The sequence below is a fragment of the Hydractinia symbiolongicarpus genome, chromosome 1, assembly GCF_029227915.1.
Source record: "Hydractinia symbiolongicarpus strain clone_291-10 chromosome 1, HSymV2.1, whole genome shotgun sequence".
NCBI classification, from domain to species: Eukaryota; Metazoa; Cnidaria; class Hydrozoa; order Anthoathecata; family Hydractiniidae; genus Hydractinia; species Hydractinia symbiolongicarpus.
The window spans coordinates 15983229-15999482 of NC_079875.1; the positions used below are offsets into that span (position 1 = coordinate 15983229).

Below are 16254 nucleotides of genomic sequence, written 5' to 3' on the forward strand. Positions count from 1 at the left end.
TGTATGTGGCCAGAAGAAGCAATTTTAAGATGTACTTACCAATAAACATAAAAAAATAAGATCTTTAACTGAAGATAACCCAAAATATTTTACGTACAATCGTAGTTCTTTAATGGCTACTTCTTCTTGGAACTTTATAAACATCTGTCATAGCCAATAATAATATTTTTTTCGTAATTTGCTGCTTTTTTATAACATACTTCCAGCTTTAAACGATGAAATTTGTTGTGATGAGATGGCGCCAATTTCGATAAATACACAGACCGGAAACTTTCAACAACAAATCGAACGTGTAACGGGTTTATAAATCTTTATTGATTTCCGCCGGCGAAGGCGGAATCTTTAATATCGCCTGGGGAGATAGAGATGGAGATAGATAGATAGATAGAGACAGCCCAGAGCCTGGACGCCTAAAACTTATCCAGGCTTAACCCTATTTGTACCGGGAGTGCGCTGAATGAGCGCACCCTTTCACATTTTTATGCGGCTTTTCATGAAAAATTAAGCGACCCGCATGAGCTTCGCAGACTTTTAATATTTTTTTAGGGCGGTTAAGACCGGCAAATTTTTTTTCTGAAAAATTTATGTTTTGCGGCCATTATGGGGCCAATGTCAAAAAAGGCGCAAAAGCGAAAAATGAAATATTTCGAATTGTGTTATATTTTCAGTCTTATTGATGTTAATTAGATAAATAGGATAGATGGTATAGCAAAGAGGGCTTATATATAATAAAAAATATAATTATTGCGTTTGTGACATAAATTACCCCTTTATATATTATTAGTCTAATAAAAAAATTACAAAATGGGACCGAAAAAGGCTAGAATTTCATCTGAGGAAGCCATTCAAAATATATTGAGATTTATTGAAGAAGATAACGTAGACGAAGCTATGGATGAAGAACTTGATGATGAAGATGATTTGGAAGAATTGTGCGGTGAAATTGGTAATATATATAGCTATATTATATATACATATATATAATCTCTCTGTCTAACTTCGCGTATATATATGGCGCATTGGTTGCGAGAAGCAAAATATGTTTCAAAATGTGTGATAATTTATTTTTAGTATTTTTGTTTGTCTCATAGATAAAGAAATAGTTGAAGAAGAGGATCATCAACATGATAACGATGACCGTGTAGGTGATGCTGACAATGATGCGTCCGAAAGTGAAGAGGAAGCCGGAGCAAACCATTCGAGGAGACGTCGACTTACGAAATATCGCTTAGTAAACAGTATTGCTGCCGCTACAAATTTAGAAAATTATAACGTTTTTCCAATACCACCAGAATCAAAGTCTATCCAAAGCATTTTCAAAATAGATAATAAGAAGAAAAATGACATAATTCGTACTTTCCAGAATCAGCCACAAGCTGGAAATGTTGGTCGAAATAATCGTGCAAATGTTATTACTGGACGACAAGGCCCACAACCAAAAGCTTGTGAAACTGCATCACCCCGTTCTGCTTTTGAGCTCTACTTCACTCCTGAAATTGTGAATAACATTTTGTTGTGCACCAACAGAAAGATTAGACGCACTCTGTCCAAACTACCCGATAATTTCTTGACGCAAAATAGTAGGTATTCGTACATGAAAGAAACCTCTGTTGAAGAAATTTATGCATTTATTGGATTGTACCTATATCGAGGACTATACAAACTAAACTGTATATCTGCTCATAGATTATTCTCAAACCAATATGGTCCGCCAATATTCAGCGCCACTATGTCGAGAAATAGGTTTTTTTTTATACGTACAAACCTTTGTTTTGACGACGAGACAACAAGAGATGAAAGATGGAAACATGACCGTTTTGCGGCAATGCGTGAAGTTTTTGAATCTTTCAATTATGAATGCATGTCATGCCTTGTACCGGGCGACTATCTATCACTTGATGAAACCCTGTATCCAATGAGGACACAGATAAGTTTCAAACAGTACAATCCCAACAAACCCGCCAAATACGGTTTATTACTGAAAGCCATAAATGCAGCACGATATCCGTATACATTCCTTGCAGCTCCATATAGCGGCAAACCACAGGGAGATCCAGGAATTTATTATGTACCAGGCACTGAGGAAATAGTAAAATACATGATAAAACAACTATCAAATGTTGTCTCGCTGGCCGGACGTAATATATCTTTCGACAGATTATATACATCAATCCCGCTTGCGCTTTGGTTGTATGAAAGGGATATCACTTGTGTTGGTACAATGCAGATCAACAGGAAAGGAATTCCAATTGAAATGAAAGATTTCAAACAAAGAGAGCCACTGTCCAGTGAAGTGTATTGGCAAAAAGATGGGCCGCTGTCCTTATCTTCATATGTAGTGAAAACTTCAAACGGAAAGAAAAATGTACTCATGTTGTCAACACTAGAACCAATCCTAGGTACAACCAAGGATGATAATTGCCACAAATTGGGGTTATATAAACTATATGACTTTACAAAGGGGGGTACTGATATTGTGGATCAGAGGATGGGGTTTCACACGACGAAGACAAAGTCAAGAAAGTGGACGTTTGTTATGTTTTCTTACATGTTGGATACCGCTCGAGTAAATTCTTCGACGATATATTCACTGAATAAAGGTATTGATCCGCTACAACAAAAGTCTTTTGAATACGCCTTTCAATTAGTCATGGAATTGGTGAAACCAACCATACAAAAAAGAAGTCAAAATGGTATGTTGTCCATCACAAAACAAAAAATAAATCTTGTCTTGGGTAATGCGCAATGTAATCCGGAACCGCGTGCAGCTATTGGTCCTGCATTTGCAGAAACAAGGAAACGGTGTACTGTTTGTCAGGCTGAGAATGCAGGAGAAAATTATTCCCAAAAGAAAAAATCTATTCCGTGTGTCAAATCACTTTGTCAATCATGTGGCAATACAACGTGTCAGGCCCATATGATACAAAAATGTATGTCGTGTTCAAAGAAATGAACGTTCTGGTTTCAGCTGATGATATGAACCTTACTGACATTATTTTACTTCTTTTTGTTTATTTTTGTCATGTTTTATACTAATAGCAGGGTTTTGGTGTAAAAAAACTAATTCATGTCAAAAAACCTTCTTTAGGGACATTTTTTTGAAAAATCCTTATTTTTCGCCCTTTTTTTTCAGCCGCTCATGTTGATTGGGGCAGTGAGAATGTAATTTAGCTTGAAAACATCCAAAGTAGGTGTTTTTTGGTACAATATAGATACATAATGTTACTGTAAAAAAATCAGGTTCACCGCTTTTATGCGAAAGATTTTCTTGGGGGTGCGCTCAATCAGCGCGCCCCTGGGATTTGAACGTCAAAAAAGCCCCGGTACGAATAGGGTTAAGTTTAAATCCTCGTTTTGACAGATCTTTTTCTGAGAACGAGGCTAAAATGAGTTTTAAGCCAATAAGAATCCTAACAGTACAACAAATTGTTTTATTATCCAATGAACATTACTTTATTTTAAAGTTTATAATCGAAAGTTAAAGCTCGTGCAGTGTAGCATAATGAAGATCGTCTTATAATGCGCCATCTTTGATGTTATATAATTACGCCATTTCCTTCTGTACTACAAATTTGTAAGCACGTAGACTAAAGCTATATTCAGCAGAACTAATTAACTATCAATGAATTTTAATTTAAAGAGGAATTGCTGAGGCTGAATATTTTTGGTGAAAGATAATGTATTACTAGCTGCTTCCCGTGGAAGAATCCACTGTATTCCATTTAATTTATGTAGCAGATATATGTCTATCAAAAAACAAACAATACAGCAGTGCACATCTTACATCTGCATTATTATATAAATGACCAAAAAAAATAAAGGTTTTCAACAACTGCAGTATTTATGTGACATTTAAAATCTAAATCTACTAAAATTACTGCTCTGACCATCTGACAAATGCGAAAATTATTCGGAAAAAAGTTTTTAAAAGCATTTCAACATACATCTCACCCATAAAATTTAAATCACTCAAAACGCCACATATATACAAAGAAGCTGATCAATGTCAAACACAAATCTCTCTCATTGTATATGTCAAAATCAGTTAGTTTATTGCAAACCCTGCCAAAGGTTGACACAAAATGTGAAAAATAAACAATAAATTTTTCCTAAGTAGAAATTTTTATCTAAGGTGTTAAAAAGGGATTTGCAAGGATAAATAATAATGCAATAAAACATTATTTGACATATTGCATACGGTCCTTCCTGACCAAACTTTAGACAAAATGCCAACAAAATAACGGTGTTTAAATCTAAAATTAATAAAGTCCTTTTAGCAACTTGCATGCTGTTTTACCATCAATAAAGTAAACAAAATTTCAAATCTCACATAGTATTCTGTCACAAATTTTCATAAAATATATATATAAGTCATAATGAGTCATGTTAATTGGTATGGTTCGGAAGTGAAAACGACACAAAGTAGTGGTAGAAAATGTATTCTTAAATAGTTTGCAGTTATATTTTTGGGGTATGGGTTGAGGTGCTAGGGCTTCGTTAAAAATTAAGTACTGAAATAAATTACTGACATTGTAACAGACTAGACAATTGACAAATTACTGACATTGTAACAGACAAGACAATTCGCACTACATGCTTTAGACAACGGACTCTTGAATCTTGACACTACATGTCTATTATGGTGAGTGTTTATCGTAACAGTTGGCACACGGGCTTCTTTTTACTGCACCATATGGCCACTGGCTTCTTTTAGACATTTTGACAACGGACTCATGATACTTGACACAATGTCTTACTATGGTGAGTGTTTATCGTAACAGTTGGCACAAGGGCTTCTTTTTCCTGCACCATATGGCCACTGGCTTCTTTTGACATTTTGACAACCGACTTTTGACAGTACATGACAATTAATGACAATTAAACGTTTGTCTCATTATGACAGACTGACATGAACTGACACGCTCTATACTTACAAAATACTTAATTAACTCTATCACTGTCGACAAAATAGACATCTGCACCTAAGCCGGCTGACGAAGGAAGCCCAGCACCCCCAAATTTCCCCAAATTGAAAACTAAGAGTTGACTAATATGTAGTCTTCTATAAGTACGACATTAGCTACATACTATGATTTAACACAACACGTAATCGTAAATAAATATCTGCAACTAATAAACTGCTGTCATATTGGAAAATATACAAAGAATAGTGCAACATTTACAGTATCCTTACAGACGTTTGAAACTCAAAATTGTATATGTTAGGGGATTGTAATAACCTACATACTATATATACTCAGTTAAGTTAAGTTAAACTCAGCTTAAAGCACAGACTTAATGTCCCAGATTTTTGTCAGTCCATTTAACTCTGCTATGCGAGTAGACCATTCTTTCAAAGCGTTGTCTGACAGGTGAATATACCTTCTGTAGCAATCACTACTCCAGCGTCCAATAATCTTAATAGCAGAATCGGGTATCCCGCAGGAAGCTGCAGCCAAAGCACCACCAATGCGAAAACTATGCGTGTTAATGTTAATATTGTTAGGCAAGCTTATTGTAAGAAATGAAGAAACAAACTTCCGGGTAACAAACTTTCCGTCACTAAACGTGAACCAGGGCCCTAGTTTGGTTCCTCTGAATGCTAGGTAATTTTGAATGGCTTTGTAAGGACAAAGAGAGCCTCCAATTTTTGCTAAGCGAATCTTGCACCCTAGCCTAAACGGATCTGTTTTAGAGCACTTAAGGTTAATTACAGCATTTGAACCACACGTGGAAAAGGATATGTCAGCAGGTGTGAGGTGAGTTTCTGTATCAAAAGTGGACGTGGTGGGGCAAACATACTCTGACACCCTTAACAGGCCAAAAAATGCCACTAAGATAAGACAAGTCCACATTGCTTTGTCGTGGTTGGAAAACATAGAGTTTTTTATAAACATTATCATTTTACGCAGATCAGCTGGTGCAATTGGTAGTCTCTGAGAAGCAGAATTTGGATGACATCTTCTAATGCCACGCAAAACATAGTACAGGCGACCCATGTGGGCTATCTTCGTGTGAAAGCCACGTATTACACTCTCGTACTGAACCCCACAAAGATAGACTTTAATAGTGGCAAATTTGACGCGTCTTGCCAAATATGTCACAAACAGTTGAAGTGTTGATTCTGTCAGAGGAAAGGTAGGTACAGATGTAGCTTCACAAAAAATTTTAAAGGAGAGATATCCTGACCGATATGTTGCCCTGGTGTTTGTTGAAATGGACGAGTTTAAATAATGACTTAAATCTCTTTGAAGAGTTGTAGTATCGATGAAGGAATTGGTGTTGGATCTGCTTCGGCTTCTGGGCATAGACGTTAGAAGTGTTGTACCTGCAATCGAGACAAAAGATCTGCATAAGTATTGTGCTGGCCTTTAATGTGGTGTACCAGGAGGTTTATATTGTGTTCTGCTGTGTAGAAAAATAAAAAACGTACAAGATGCATGATGTTTGGACAACGACACGACCCAGAGGACCACACATGAACAATAGCCAAATTATCTGTGTATAACACTAATTGCTTGTTTTTCCATGCCTCGCCCCAAGAAAAAACTGCCACAACTATGGCCAATAACTCAATGAAGGTGATACTATACTTATGAATAAGGTTTAAGGCAATTGAAAACCATGCACCAGAAAAAAATCCTCCTATGCCTACTCCAGAAGCATCAGTAAAAAGATTTATGGAAGAGGAGTCTAATGTTTCAGTGTGGATAATAGCGATGCCATTCCAAGTGGGGAGAAACTCACACCAAGAGGCTTACTGTGTTCTACTCCATATTTATACCCCCCTGCTTGTGGTATGGATCTATGACCTTAAGTAACAAGCTTAAGGCAGTTTAATGTTTTGGTTAAATTAATATAGTGTTGACTATTAGTCATAGGTCACCAACACATTTGTAAAATTAATAATGCAGAATGACAAAACACTAGTGAACCAGGTTAGCCTTATACTAGGAGTCAATGGAGACACACCTTTCCTTCTGTAACCCCAATTAACATGTGCTAAACTTTTAGTTTAGCACCATTTAAACAACAGCAATCAATCTGAATATAAGTTCATTTTATGTCAATTTTTGCACCAATTTTGCAACACAAAATACAAATTCTAAATAATACTAAAATCTCTTATTTTGGTCCTTCGCATACCGACGGTCTCCCACAAAAGTTTAATCAAAATGTAAAAAATGAGAGGTAACGACAAAATCAAAGTTTGCAAAATTTAATTATTTCGGTACATATATCTACTGCATATGCCCTCTAAAACAATATTTTAATCCAAAATGCCTAAGAAAGACAGTTTGCAACAAAAATCAGTTATTTCGATAATATTGCATACACTCTTTACTCACAAAAGCTTCACAAACTGTAAAAAAAAAGAATGGTTGTAGGGAGTGCTTGTGATTCAACAAAAAAAGTTTTTTTGACATATTGCATCTAGCCCTTACCCATTAAATCTTACACAAAACTAAATACGATTTATAACACATCAAATTTAAATGGAGAAGGATTAGTCATTTCGATATATTGCACGGAGTCCTCCGCAGTAAGAATTTATACAAAATATAGAAAAACAAAGCTTGCAAGGTGTAAAATTGAATTCTTCTTCTGTGTATATATATATAGTCCTTTCTCGCAAAATTAACATAAAATGTCAAAAAGGTTCAGATATAACATCTAACACAACAAAAATCAGTCCTATCAGTATATGTCATGCCATTGTCTTCCACCAAATGTTCCCCTTAAAGTTTCACAGACACAGCCTGTAAATTAAAAACAACTAAGATCAGGTATTTTGGTCTATTTCATACCATTCTGTTCCAAATAACTTATAAAATGTAAAAATTGAGTGGTAAAACAGAAATTTGCAAAATTCCATTTTTTTATATGCATGTATATTATATGCCTTCTACAACAATAAGTTAATTCAAAATGTCAAAAAGAAGAAAAAAATAGCTTACAAAGAGTATAAAATTGAAATCAACAAAGTAGCTCTTTTGGTGTATTAAATATAAGTCATACGCACAAAAGTTTACACTAAATGTAAGAAAATGGTTGTGTTTAGTAATTCTAAATTAAGAAAAGTCAGTTCTTTTAGCATGCTGATTAAGGTTTTTGCCCACAAATTCTTACATGAAAATGTCAAAACCACAATTTGAAACAAATTAAATTTACATTTTAAAAATAAGTAATTTCTGAACTTTATTTTCAGAATATTTGGAGGAAAAGAACTTCGCAAACCAAAAAAACCCAGGAAAATGTTTAAAATCTTCAGGGTTAATAACGTTTGATGGGTTTTGTGGGAATATATATACTGGGAATCTTTAGTTTAAAGCTAGCATTAGCTAGCTACAGCAGCTATTAGCTAGTCACTTAAATATAAACTGGAGACTTAGCTAGGTATAAAGAACATGGCTACATATATATATATATATATATTCCTAGCTAGCTAGCTAGTTGTTGGTGGTGGTTGGCTTTTTATGATGCTAGCTATAAAACATGTCTGGCAACAATAATATAATCAAAACTGAAAATAAAACATGAAAAAACCTTACAGAACCTTGCTATGATTAATTTATAAAACCATGCTCTTCTTCAAATGTTTTTTTAAAGATTTATTTTGAATGAAAGAGTAGAGAATACTCAAAAAGAACAGCCATCTTTTTCGTAAACACAATATCCGTTCTATGCTAGGAACTTCATTTAACAGTCCGTATGCTTTGTGAATATCTAATACCGTTTCATATGTAGCGATACCTATATATATATACTAACATAGAGTTTTTTGGCATAAGGGTATATATATTTATATCGTTATTAGCAGCGGGTTATATATTTACACCTTATGTGCGATTTCTATAGGTAGGTACAGATGTAGCTTCACAAAAAATTTTAAAGGAGAGATATCCTGACCGATATGTTGCCCTGGTGTTTGTTGAAATGGACGAGTTTAAATAATGACTTAAATCTCTTTGAAGAGTTGTAGTATCGATGAAGGAATTGGTGTTGGATCTGCTTCGGCTTCTGGGCATAGACGTTAGAAGTGTTGTACCTGCAATCGAGACAAAAGATCTGCATAAGTATTGTGCTGGCCTTTAATGTGGTGTACCAGGAGGTTTATATTGTGTTCTGCTGTGTAGAAAAATAAAAAACGTACAAGATGCATGATGTTTGGACAACGACACGACCCAGAGGACCACACATGAACAATAGCCAAATTATCTGTGTATAACACTAATTGCTTGTTTTTCCATGCCTCGCCCCAAGAAAAAACTGCCACAACTATGGCCAATAACTCAATGAAGGTGATACTATACTTATGAATAAGGTTTAAGGCAATTGAAAACCATGCACCAGAAAAAAATCCTCCTATGCCTACTCCAGAAGCATCAGTAAAAAGATTTATGGAAGAGGAGTCTAATGTTTCAGTGTGGATAATAGCGATGCCATTCCAAGTGGGGAGAAACTCACACCAAGAGGCTTACTGTGTTCTACTCCATATTTATACCCCCCTGCTTGTGGTATGGATCTATGACCTTAAGTAACAAGCTTAAGGCAGTTTAATGTTTTGGTTAAATTAATATAGTGTTGACTATTAGTCATAGGTCACCAACACATTTGTAAAATTAATAATGCAGAATGACAAAACACTAGTGAACCAGGTTAGCCTTATACTAGGAGTCAATGGAGACACACCTTTCCTTCTGTAACCCCAATTAACATGTGCTAAACTTTTAGTTTAGCACCATTTAAACAACAGCAATCAATCTGAATATAAGTTCATTTTATGTCAATTTTTGCACCAATTTTGCAACACAAAATACAAATTCTAAATAATACTAAAATCTCTTATTTTGGTCCTTCGCATACCGACGGTCTCCCACAAAAGTTTAATCAAAATGTAAAAAATGAGAGGTAACGACAAAATCAAAGTTTGCAAAATTTAATTATTTCGGTACATATATCTACTGCATATGCCCTCTAAAACAATATTTTAATCCAAAATGCCTAAGAAAGACAGTTTGCAACAAAAATCAGTTATTTCGATAATATTGCATACACTCTTTACTCACAAAAGCTTCACAAACTGTAAAAAAAAAGAATGGTTGTAGGGAGTGCTTGTGATTCAACAAAAAAAGTTTTTTTGACATATTGCATCTAGCCCTTACCCATTAAATCTTACACAAAACTAAATACGATTTATAACACATCAAATTTAAATGGAGAAGGATTAGTCATTTCGATATATTGCACGGAGTCCTCCGCAGTAAGAATTTATACAAAATATAGAAAAACAAAGCTTGCAAGGTGTAAAATTGAATTCTTCTTCTGTGTATATATATATAGTCCTTTCTCGCAAAATTAACATAAAATGTCAAAAAGGTTCAGATATAACATCTAACACAACAAAAATCAGTCCTATCAGTATATGTCATGCCATTGTCTTCCACCAAATGTTCCCCTTAAAGTTTCACAGACACAGCCTGTAAATTAAAAACAACTAAGATCAGTTATTTTGGTCTATTTCATACCATTCTGTTCCAAATAACTTATAAAATGTAAAAATTGAGTGGTAAAACAGAAATTTGCAAAATTCCATTTTTTTATATGCATGTATATTATATGCCTTCTACAACAATAAGTTAATTCAAAATGTCAAAAAGAAGAAAAAAATAGCTTACAAAGAGTATAAAATTGAAATCAACAAAGTAGCTCTTTTGGTGTATTAAATATAAGTCATACGCACAAAAGTTTACACTAAATGTAAGAAAATGGTTGTGTTTAGTAATTCTAAATTAAGAAAAGTCAGTTCTTTTAGCATGCTGATTAAGGTTTTTGCCCACAAATTCTTACATGAAAATGTCAAAACCACAATTTGAAACAAATTAAATTTACATTTTAAAAATAAGTAATTTCTGAACTTTATTTTCAGAATATTTGGAGGAAAAGAACTTCGCAAACCAAAAAAACCCAGGAAAATGTTTAAAATCTTCAGGGTTAATAACGTTTGATGGGTTTTGTGGGAATATATATACTGGGAATCTTTAGTTTAAAGCTAGCATTAGCTAGCTACAGCAGCTATTAGCTAGTCACTTAAATATAAACTGGAGACTTAGCTAGGTATAAAGAACATGGCTACATATATATATATATATATATATTCCTAGCTAGCTAGCTAGTTGTTGGTGGTGGTTGGCTTTTTATGATGCTAGCTATAAAACATGTCTGGCAACAATAATATAATCAAAACTGAAAATAAAACATGAAAAAACCTTACAGAACCTTGCTATGATTAATTTATAAAACCATGCTCTTCTTCAAATGTTTTTTTAAAGATTTATTTTGAATGAAAGAGTAGAGAATACTCAAAAAGAACAGCCATCTTTTTCGTAAACACAATATCCGTTCTATGCTAGGAACTTCATTTAACAGTCCGTATGCTTTGTGAATATCTAATACCGTTTCATATGTAGCGATACCTATATATATATACTAACATAGAGTTTTTTGGCATAAGGGTATATATATTTATATCGTTATTAGCAGCGGGTTATATATTTACACCTTATGTGCGATTTCTATGAAGTATATCCCTAATCTTTTTAGTTAAATTTTAGCGTACAGCCACGTCATAAGAAAGTGACCCGTGATTTCCGTGTCGTGGACTCACAGTTTTACTCACGCAAGGGAATTAACATATAAGACTAGCTGTTTCCCGTGAAAGAATCCACTGTATTCCATTTAATTTATGTAGCAGATATATGTCCATCAAAAAACAAACAATACAGCAGTGCGCATCTTACATCTGCATTATTATATAAATGACCAAAAAAATTAAAGATTTTCAACCACTGCAGTATATATGTGACATTTAAAATCTAAATCTACTAAAATTACTTGCTCTGACCATCTGACAAATGCGAAAATTATTCGGAAAAAAGTTTTTAAAAGCATTTCAACATACATCTCACCCATAAAATTTAAACCACTCAAAACGCCACATATATACAAAAAAGCTGATCAATGTCAAACACAAATCTCTCTCATTGTATATGTTAAAATCAGTTAGTTTATTGCAAACCCTGCCAAAGGTTGACACAAAATGCGAAAAATAAACAATAAATTTTGCCTAAGTAGAAATTTTTATCTAAGGTGTTACAAAGGGATTGCAAGGTTAAATTATATTGCAATAAAACGTTCTTTGATATAATGCATATGGTCCTTCCTCACCAAACTTTAGACAAAATGTCCTTTTAGCAATTTGCATGCTGTTTTACCATCAATAAAGCAAACAAAATTTCAAATCTCACATAGTATTCTGTCACAAATTTTCATAAAATATATATATAAAGTCATAATGAGTCATGTTAAACAACAGCAATCAATCTGTATATAAGTTCATTTTATGTCAATTTTTGCACCAATTTTGCAACACAAAATACAAATTCTAAATAATACTAAAATCTCTTATTTTGGTCCTTCGCATACCGACGGTCTCCCACAAAAGTTTAATCAAAATGTAAAAAAATGAGAGGTAACGACAAAATCAAAGTTTGCAAAATTCAATTATTTCGGTACATATATCTACTGCATATGCCCTCTAAAACAATATTTTAAGCTAAAATGCCTAAGAAAGACAGTTTGCAACAAAAATCAGTTATTTCGATAATATTGCATACACTCTTTCCTCACAAAAGCTTCACAAACTGTAAAAAAAAGAATGGTTGTAGGGAGTGCTTCTGATTCAACAAAAAAAGTTTTTTTGACATATTGCATCTAGCCCTTACCCATTAAATCTTACACAAAATTTCCAAAACTATATACGATTTAGAACACATCAAATTTAAATCGAGAAGGATCAGTCATTTCGATATATTGCACGGAGTCCTCCCCAGTAAGAATTTATACAAAATATAGAAAAACAAAGCTTGCAAGGTGTAAAATTGAATTCTTCTTCTGTGTATATATATATAGTCCTTTCTCGCAAAATTAACATAAAATGTCAAAAAGGTTCAGATATAACATCTAACACAACAAAAATCAGTTCTATCAGTATATGTCATGCCATTGTCTTCCACCAAATGTTCCCCTTAAAGTTTCACAGACACAGCCTGTAAATTAAAAACAACTAAGATCAGGTATTTTGGTCTATTTCATACCATTCTGTTCCAAATAACTTATAAAATGTAAAAATTGAGTGGTAAAACAGAAATTTGCAAAATTCCATTTTTTTATATGCATGTATATTATATGCCTTCTACAGCAATAAGTTAATTCAAAATGTCAAAAAGAAGAAAAAAATAGCTTACAAAGAGTATAAAATTGAAATCAACAAAGTAGCTCTTTTGGTGTATTAAATATAAGCCATACGCACAAAAGTTTACACTAAATGTAAGAAAATGGTTGTGTTTAGTAATTCTAAATTAAGAAAAATCAGTTCTTTTAGCATGCTGATTAAGGTTTTTGCCCACAAATTCTTACATGAAAATGTCAAAACCACAATTTGAAACAAATTAAATTTACATTTTAAAAATAAGTAATTTCTGAACTTTATTTTCAGAATATTTGGAGGAAAAGAACTTCGCAAACCAAAAAAAAACAGGAAAATGTTTAAAATCTTCAGGGTTAATAACGTTTGATGGGTTTTGTGGGAATATATATACTGGGAATCTTTAGTTTAAAGCTAGCATTAGCTAGCTACAGCAGCTAATAGCTAGTCACTTAAATATAAACTGGAGACTTAGCTAGGTATAAAGAACATGGCTACATATATATATATATATATATATATATATATATTTCTAGCTAGCTAGCTAGTTGTTGGTGGTGATTGGCTTTTTATGATGCTAGCTATAAAACATGTCTGGCAACAATAATATAATCAAAACTGAAAATAAAACATGAAAAAACCTTACAGAACATTGCTATGATTAATTTATAAAACCATGCTCTTCTTCAAATGTTTTTTTAAAGATTTATTTTGAATGAAAGAGTAGAGAATACTCAAAGAGAACAGCCATCTTTTTCGTAAACACAACTTCCGTTTTATGCTGGGAACTTCATTTAACAGTCCGTATGCTTTGTAAATATCTAATACCGTTTCATATGTAGCGATACCTATATATATATGCTAACATAGAGTTTTTTGGCATAAGGGTATATATATTTATATCGTTATTAGCAGCGGGTTATATATTTACAGCTTATGTGCGATTTCTATGAAGTACATCCCTAATCTTTTTAGTTAAATTTTAGCGTACAACCACGTCATAAGAAAGTGACCCGTGATTTCCGTGTCGTGGACTCACAGTTTTACTCACGCAAGGGAATTAATATATAAGATAGCAATAAAATCGTGACATGTGTATGAATTTTTAATCAGCAGCCGTGCTCGTCCTGTTCGCCCCTCCTTTAAGGTTACGCATCATTTTCTGAACAGTTGGTCTCGATCGTCAAGGATACTTTTAAAAGAAGGTAAAATAAATAATATATACATCACTAGGGCTGGACTTAAGCATCCTCCTACCCTCGTCCTCAGGGTTTTTTGCCTTTTTGATATGAGAGATGAATCTCATATCAATCGAAAAATACCCTGGTATCGTTTACCGGATATTGAAATATTATTGGCTGTCACATTTTCGCATAATTATTACGACTTTTTTCCTTAGTCAGCACTTTTCAGGTCCAGATTAAAACAGCGCATTGAGCCATTGTTGATTATATTTGTATACAAAAAAAACTTTGTTATAAAGCTAGTTAAATTTATAAAAAACATTTGGTTTTATTTTTTTAGATTTATTAAGATATCACTGACTAGTTCATGGTGTCGCGTTGTACATTAAGAAAAAAGATAGCTGCATGAAAAGAAGGCTACTGATATAGGAAAAACAAGTGTCTAGTGTCTCTGTAAAATTCCTAAATTTTATAACTCCTAGTGTCTCTGAGAAATCCCGAGTTTTATAACTACCTTTACCGTATTCATGCAGGGGCAGATAGAATCAACCTACCCGCAGCTGACATTTGGTGACTTTTCTTTTATGAGCATCCTGCAACAGAATTTAACAAAACGAATATAGAAGATTTTTTCAATATGAAGCTGGGTCGCAACAATCAAGAATGGCAAAAAAATTTATTTAGACCCAAACATAACACTTAGGCTCTGACATATTTCAATCATGAAAATTGATCTTAATGTTTTTTGCACATGTAACTTTATCAAAAATGGCATAACTGTCAAAAATGGCTTAATGGTGTCCCTGAAAATGGTTAAAATCTCAAAAAAAATTTTCAAAACAGCCCAAAAACATGTCATACCAAGCTCCAAGCCTTTATTTCAAATTCATTTTTAGCAAAAAGTATAGTAATGAAAAGTAAGCATTTTTTTATAGCCCACTTTTAGCTTTATCCCTTTCAGTACATAGACTCATACTTGGTAATATATCCACATTAAGAAGGTATTTATAACAAGACACTATGCTTTTTACACAACTCTATGTTTTTTAGTCAATATTTTTGAACATCTCTCATAGTCAAAAATCCTGTTATTTTTTAACATTTTTGTAACAAAATCTGCCATCTTTATAGTAAATAGTTGCATATATTATGTAGCGCGAATAAATTATCTATGTTGGGATGTAAACCAATCACCATACAGATCTAACCAGCCTGTACCAGGGTTTTTTTCGCCGCCAGCCTTGATGTCAAAAAGGCAAAAGCCCCTTGGGACGAGATTGATCGAATTATATTAAGATAAAAATATTGTCACGTTTTTTAGCCATGTATAAATCTTAAACAAAACAATTTAAGATTTTTATAGTTTTATTTTTTTTAGTCAATATTTTTAAACGTTTTTCAGTGAGCCAAACAGTAAATATGAAAGATGTTATTTTGGCAGATTTCAATTGTTGACATTTTGAATGAAAATAAAGTTTCTTTTTAAAGCTTTGTAAAAACACATGACTTTTAGTATTTTTTAGCCGGTTGAGAAAAGACATCTGGCTAGCGAACTAGCTAGCAATCTTGCTTACATACACATAGGCAGTCGTAATAAGCCTTTACTAAATGAAAAAATCTTATTTTTATTCATTTTTGTACTTAAAAAACAAGTGCTCTTTCAAAAGTGTAGTTCAGTCAGACCAGTGATTCTTCACCAAGAATATTTAGCTTCAACAATTCTTCTTTAAGTCAAAGTGTCGTGAATTTAATCAATTCTGCCGACAGTGCCACTCGCCTGTGAAATTATACAGAAAGAAATAA

General features: G+C 33.2%; 3 protein-coding genes across 3 annotated transcripts in view; 1 reads left to right on the top strand and 2 right to left on the bottom strand.

Moving 5' to 3' along the window:
* The window catches only part of LOC130642759 (activated RNA polymerase II transcriptional coactivator p15-like), a 67096-nt gene extending 61815 nt beyond the window's left edge, over positions 1 to 5281 (bottom strand). The window contains exon 1 of the mRNA XM_057449546.1: positions 5272 to 5281. The gene's annotated coding sequence lies outside the window, so the exon portion shown is untranslated. The remainder of the gene's footprint in view (positions 1 to 5271) is intronic.
* Positions 462 to 4637, top strand: LOC130642669 (piggyBac transposable element-derived protein 1-like). Its single transcript, XM_057449540.1, has 2 exons — positions 462 to 946; positions 1092 to 4637. The coding sequence occupies exons 1-2, from the start codon at positions 805 to 807 to the stop codon at positions 2951 to 2953; spliced, it is 2004 nt and encodes a 667-aa protein (XP_057305523.1). The 5' UTR covers positions 462 to 804; the 3' UTR covers positions 2954 to 4637.
* On the bottom strand, positions 4732 to 6308 carry LOC130655651 (uncharacterized). The gene is made up of 3 exons (XM_057458463.1): positions 5296 to 6308; positions 4951 to 5062; positions 4732 to 4848 (listed from the first exon to the last, which is right to left on the bottom strand). Exons 1-3 carry the CDS (start codon positions 6306 to 6308, stop codon positions 4732 to 4734), a joined length of 1242 nt encoding a protein of 413 aa, XP_057314446.1.
* Between the last annotated feature and the right edge of the window lie 9946 nt (positions 6309 to 16254).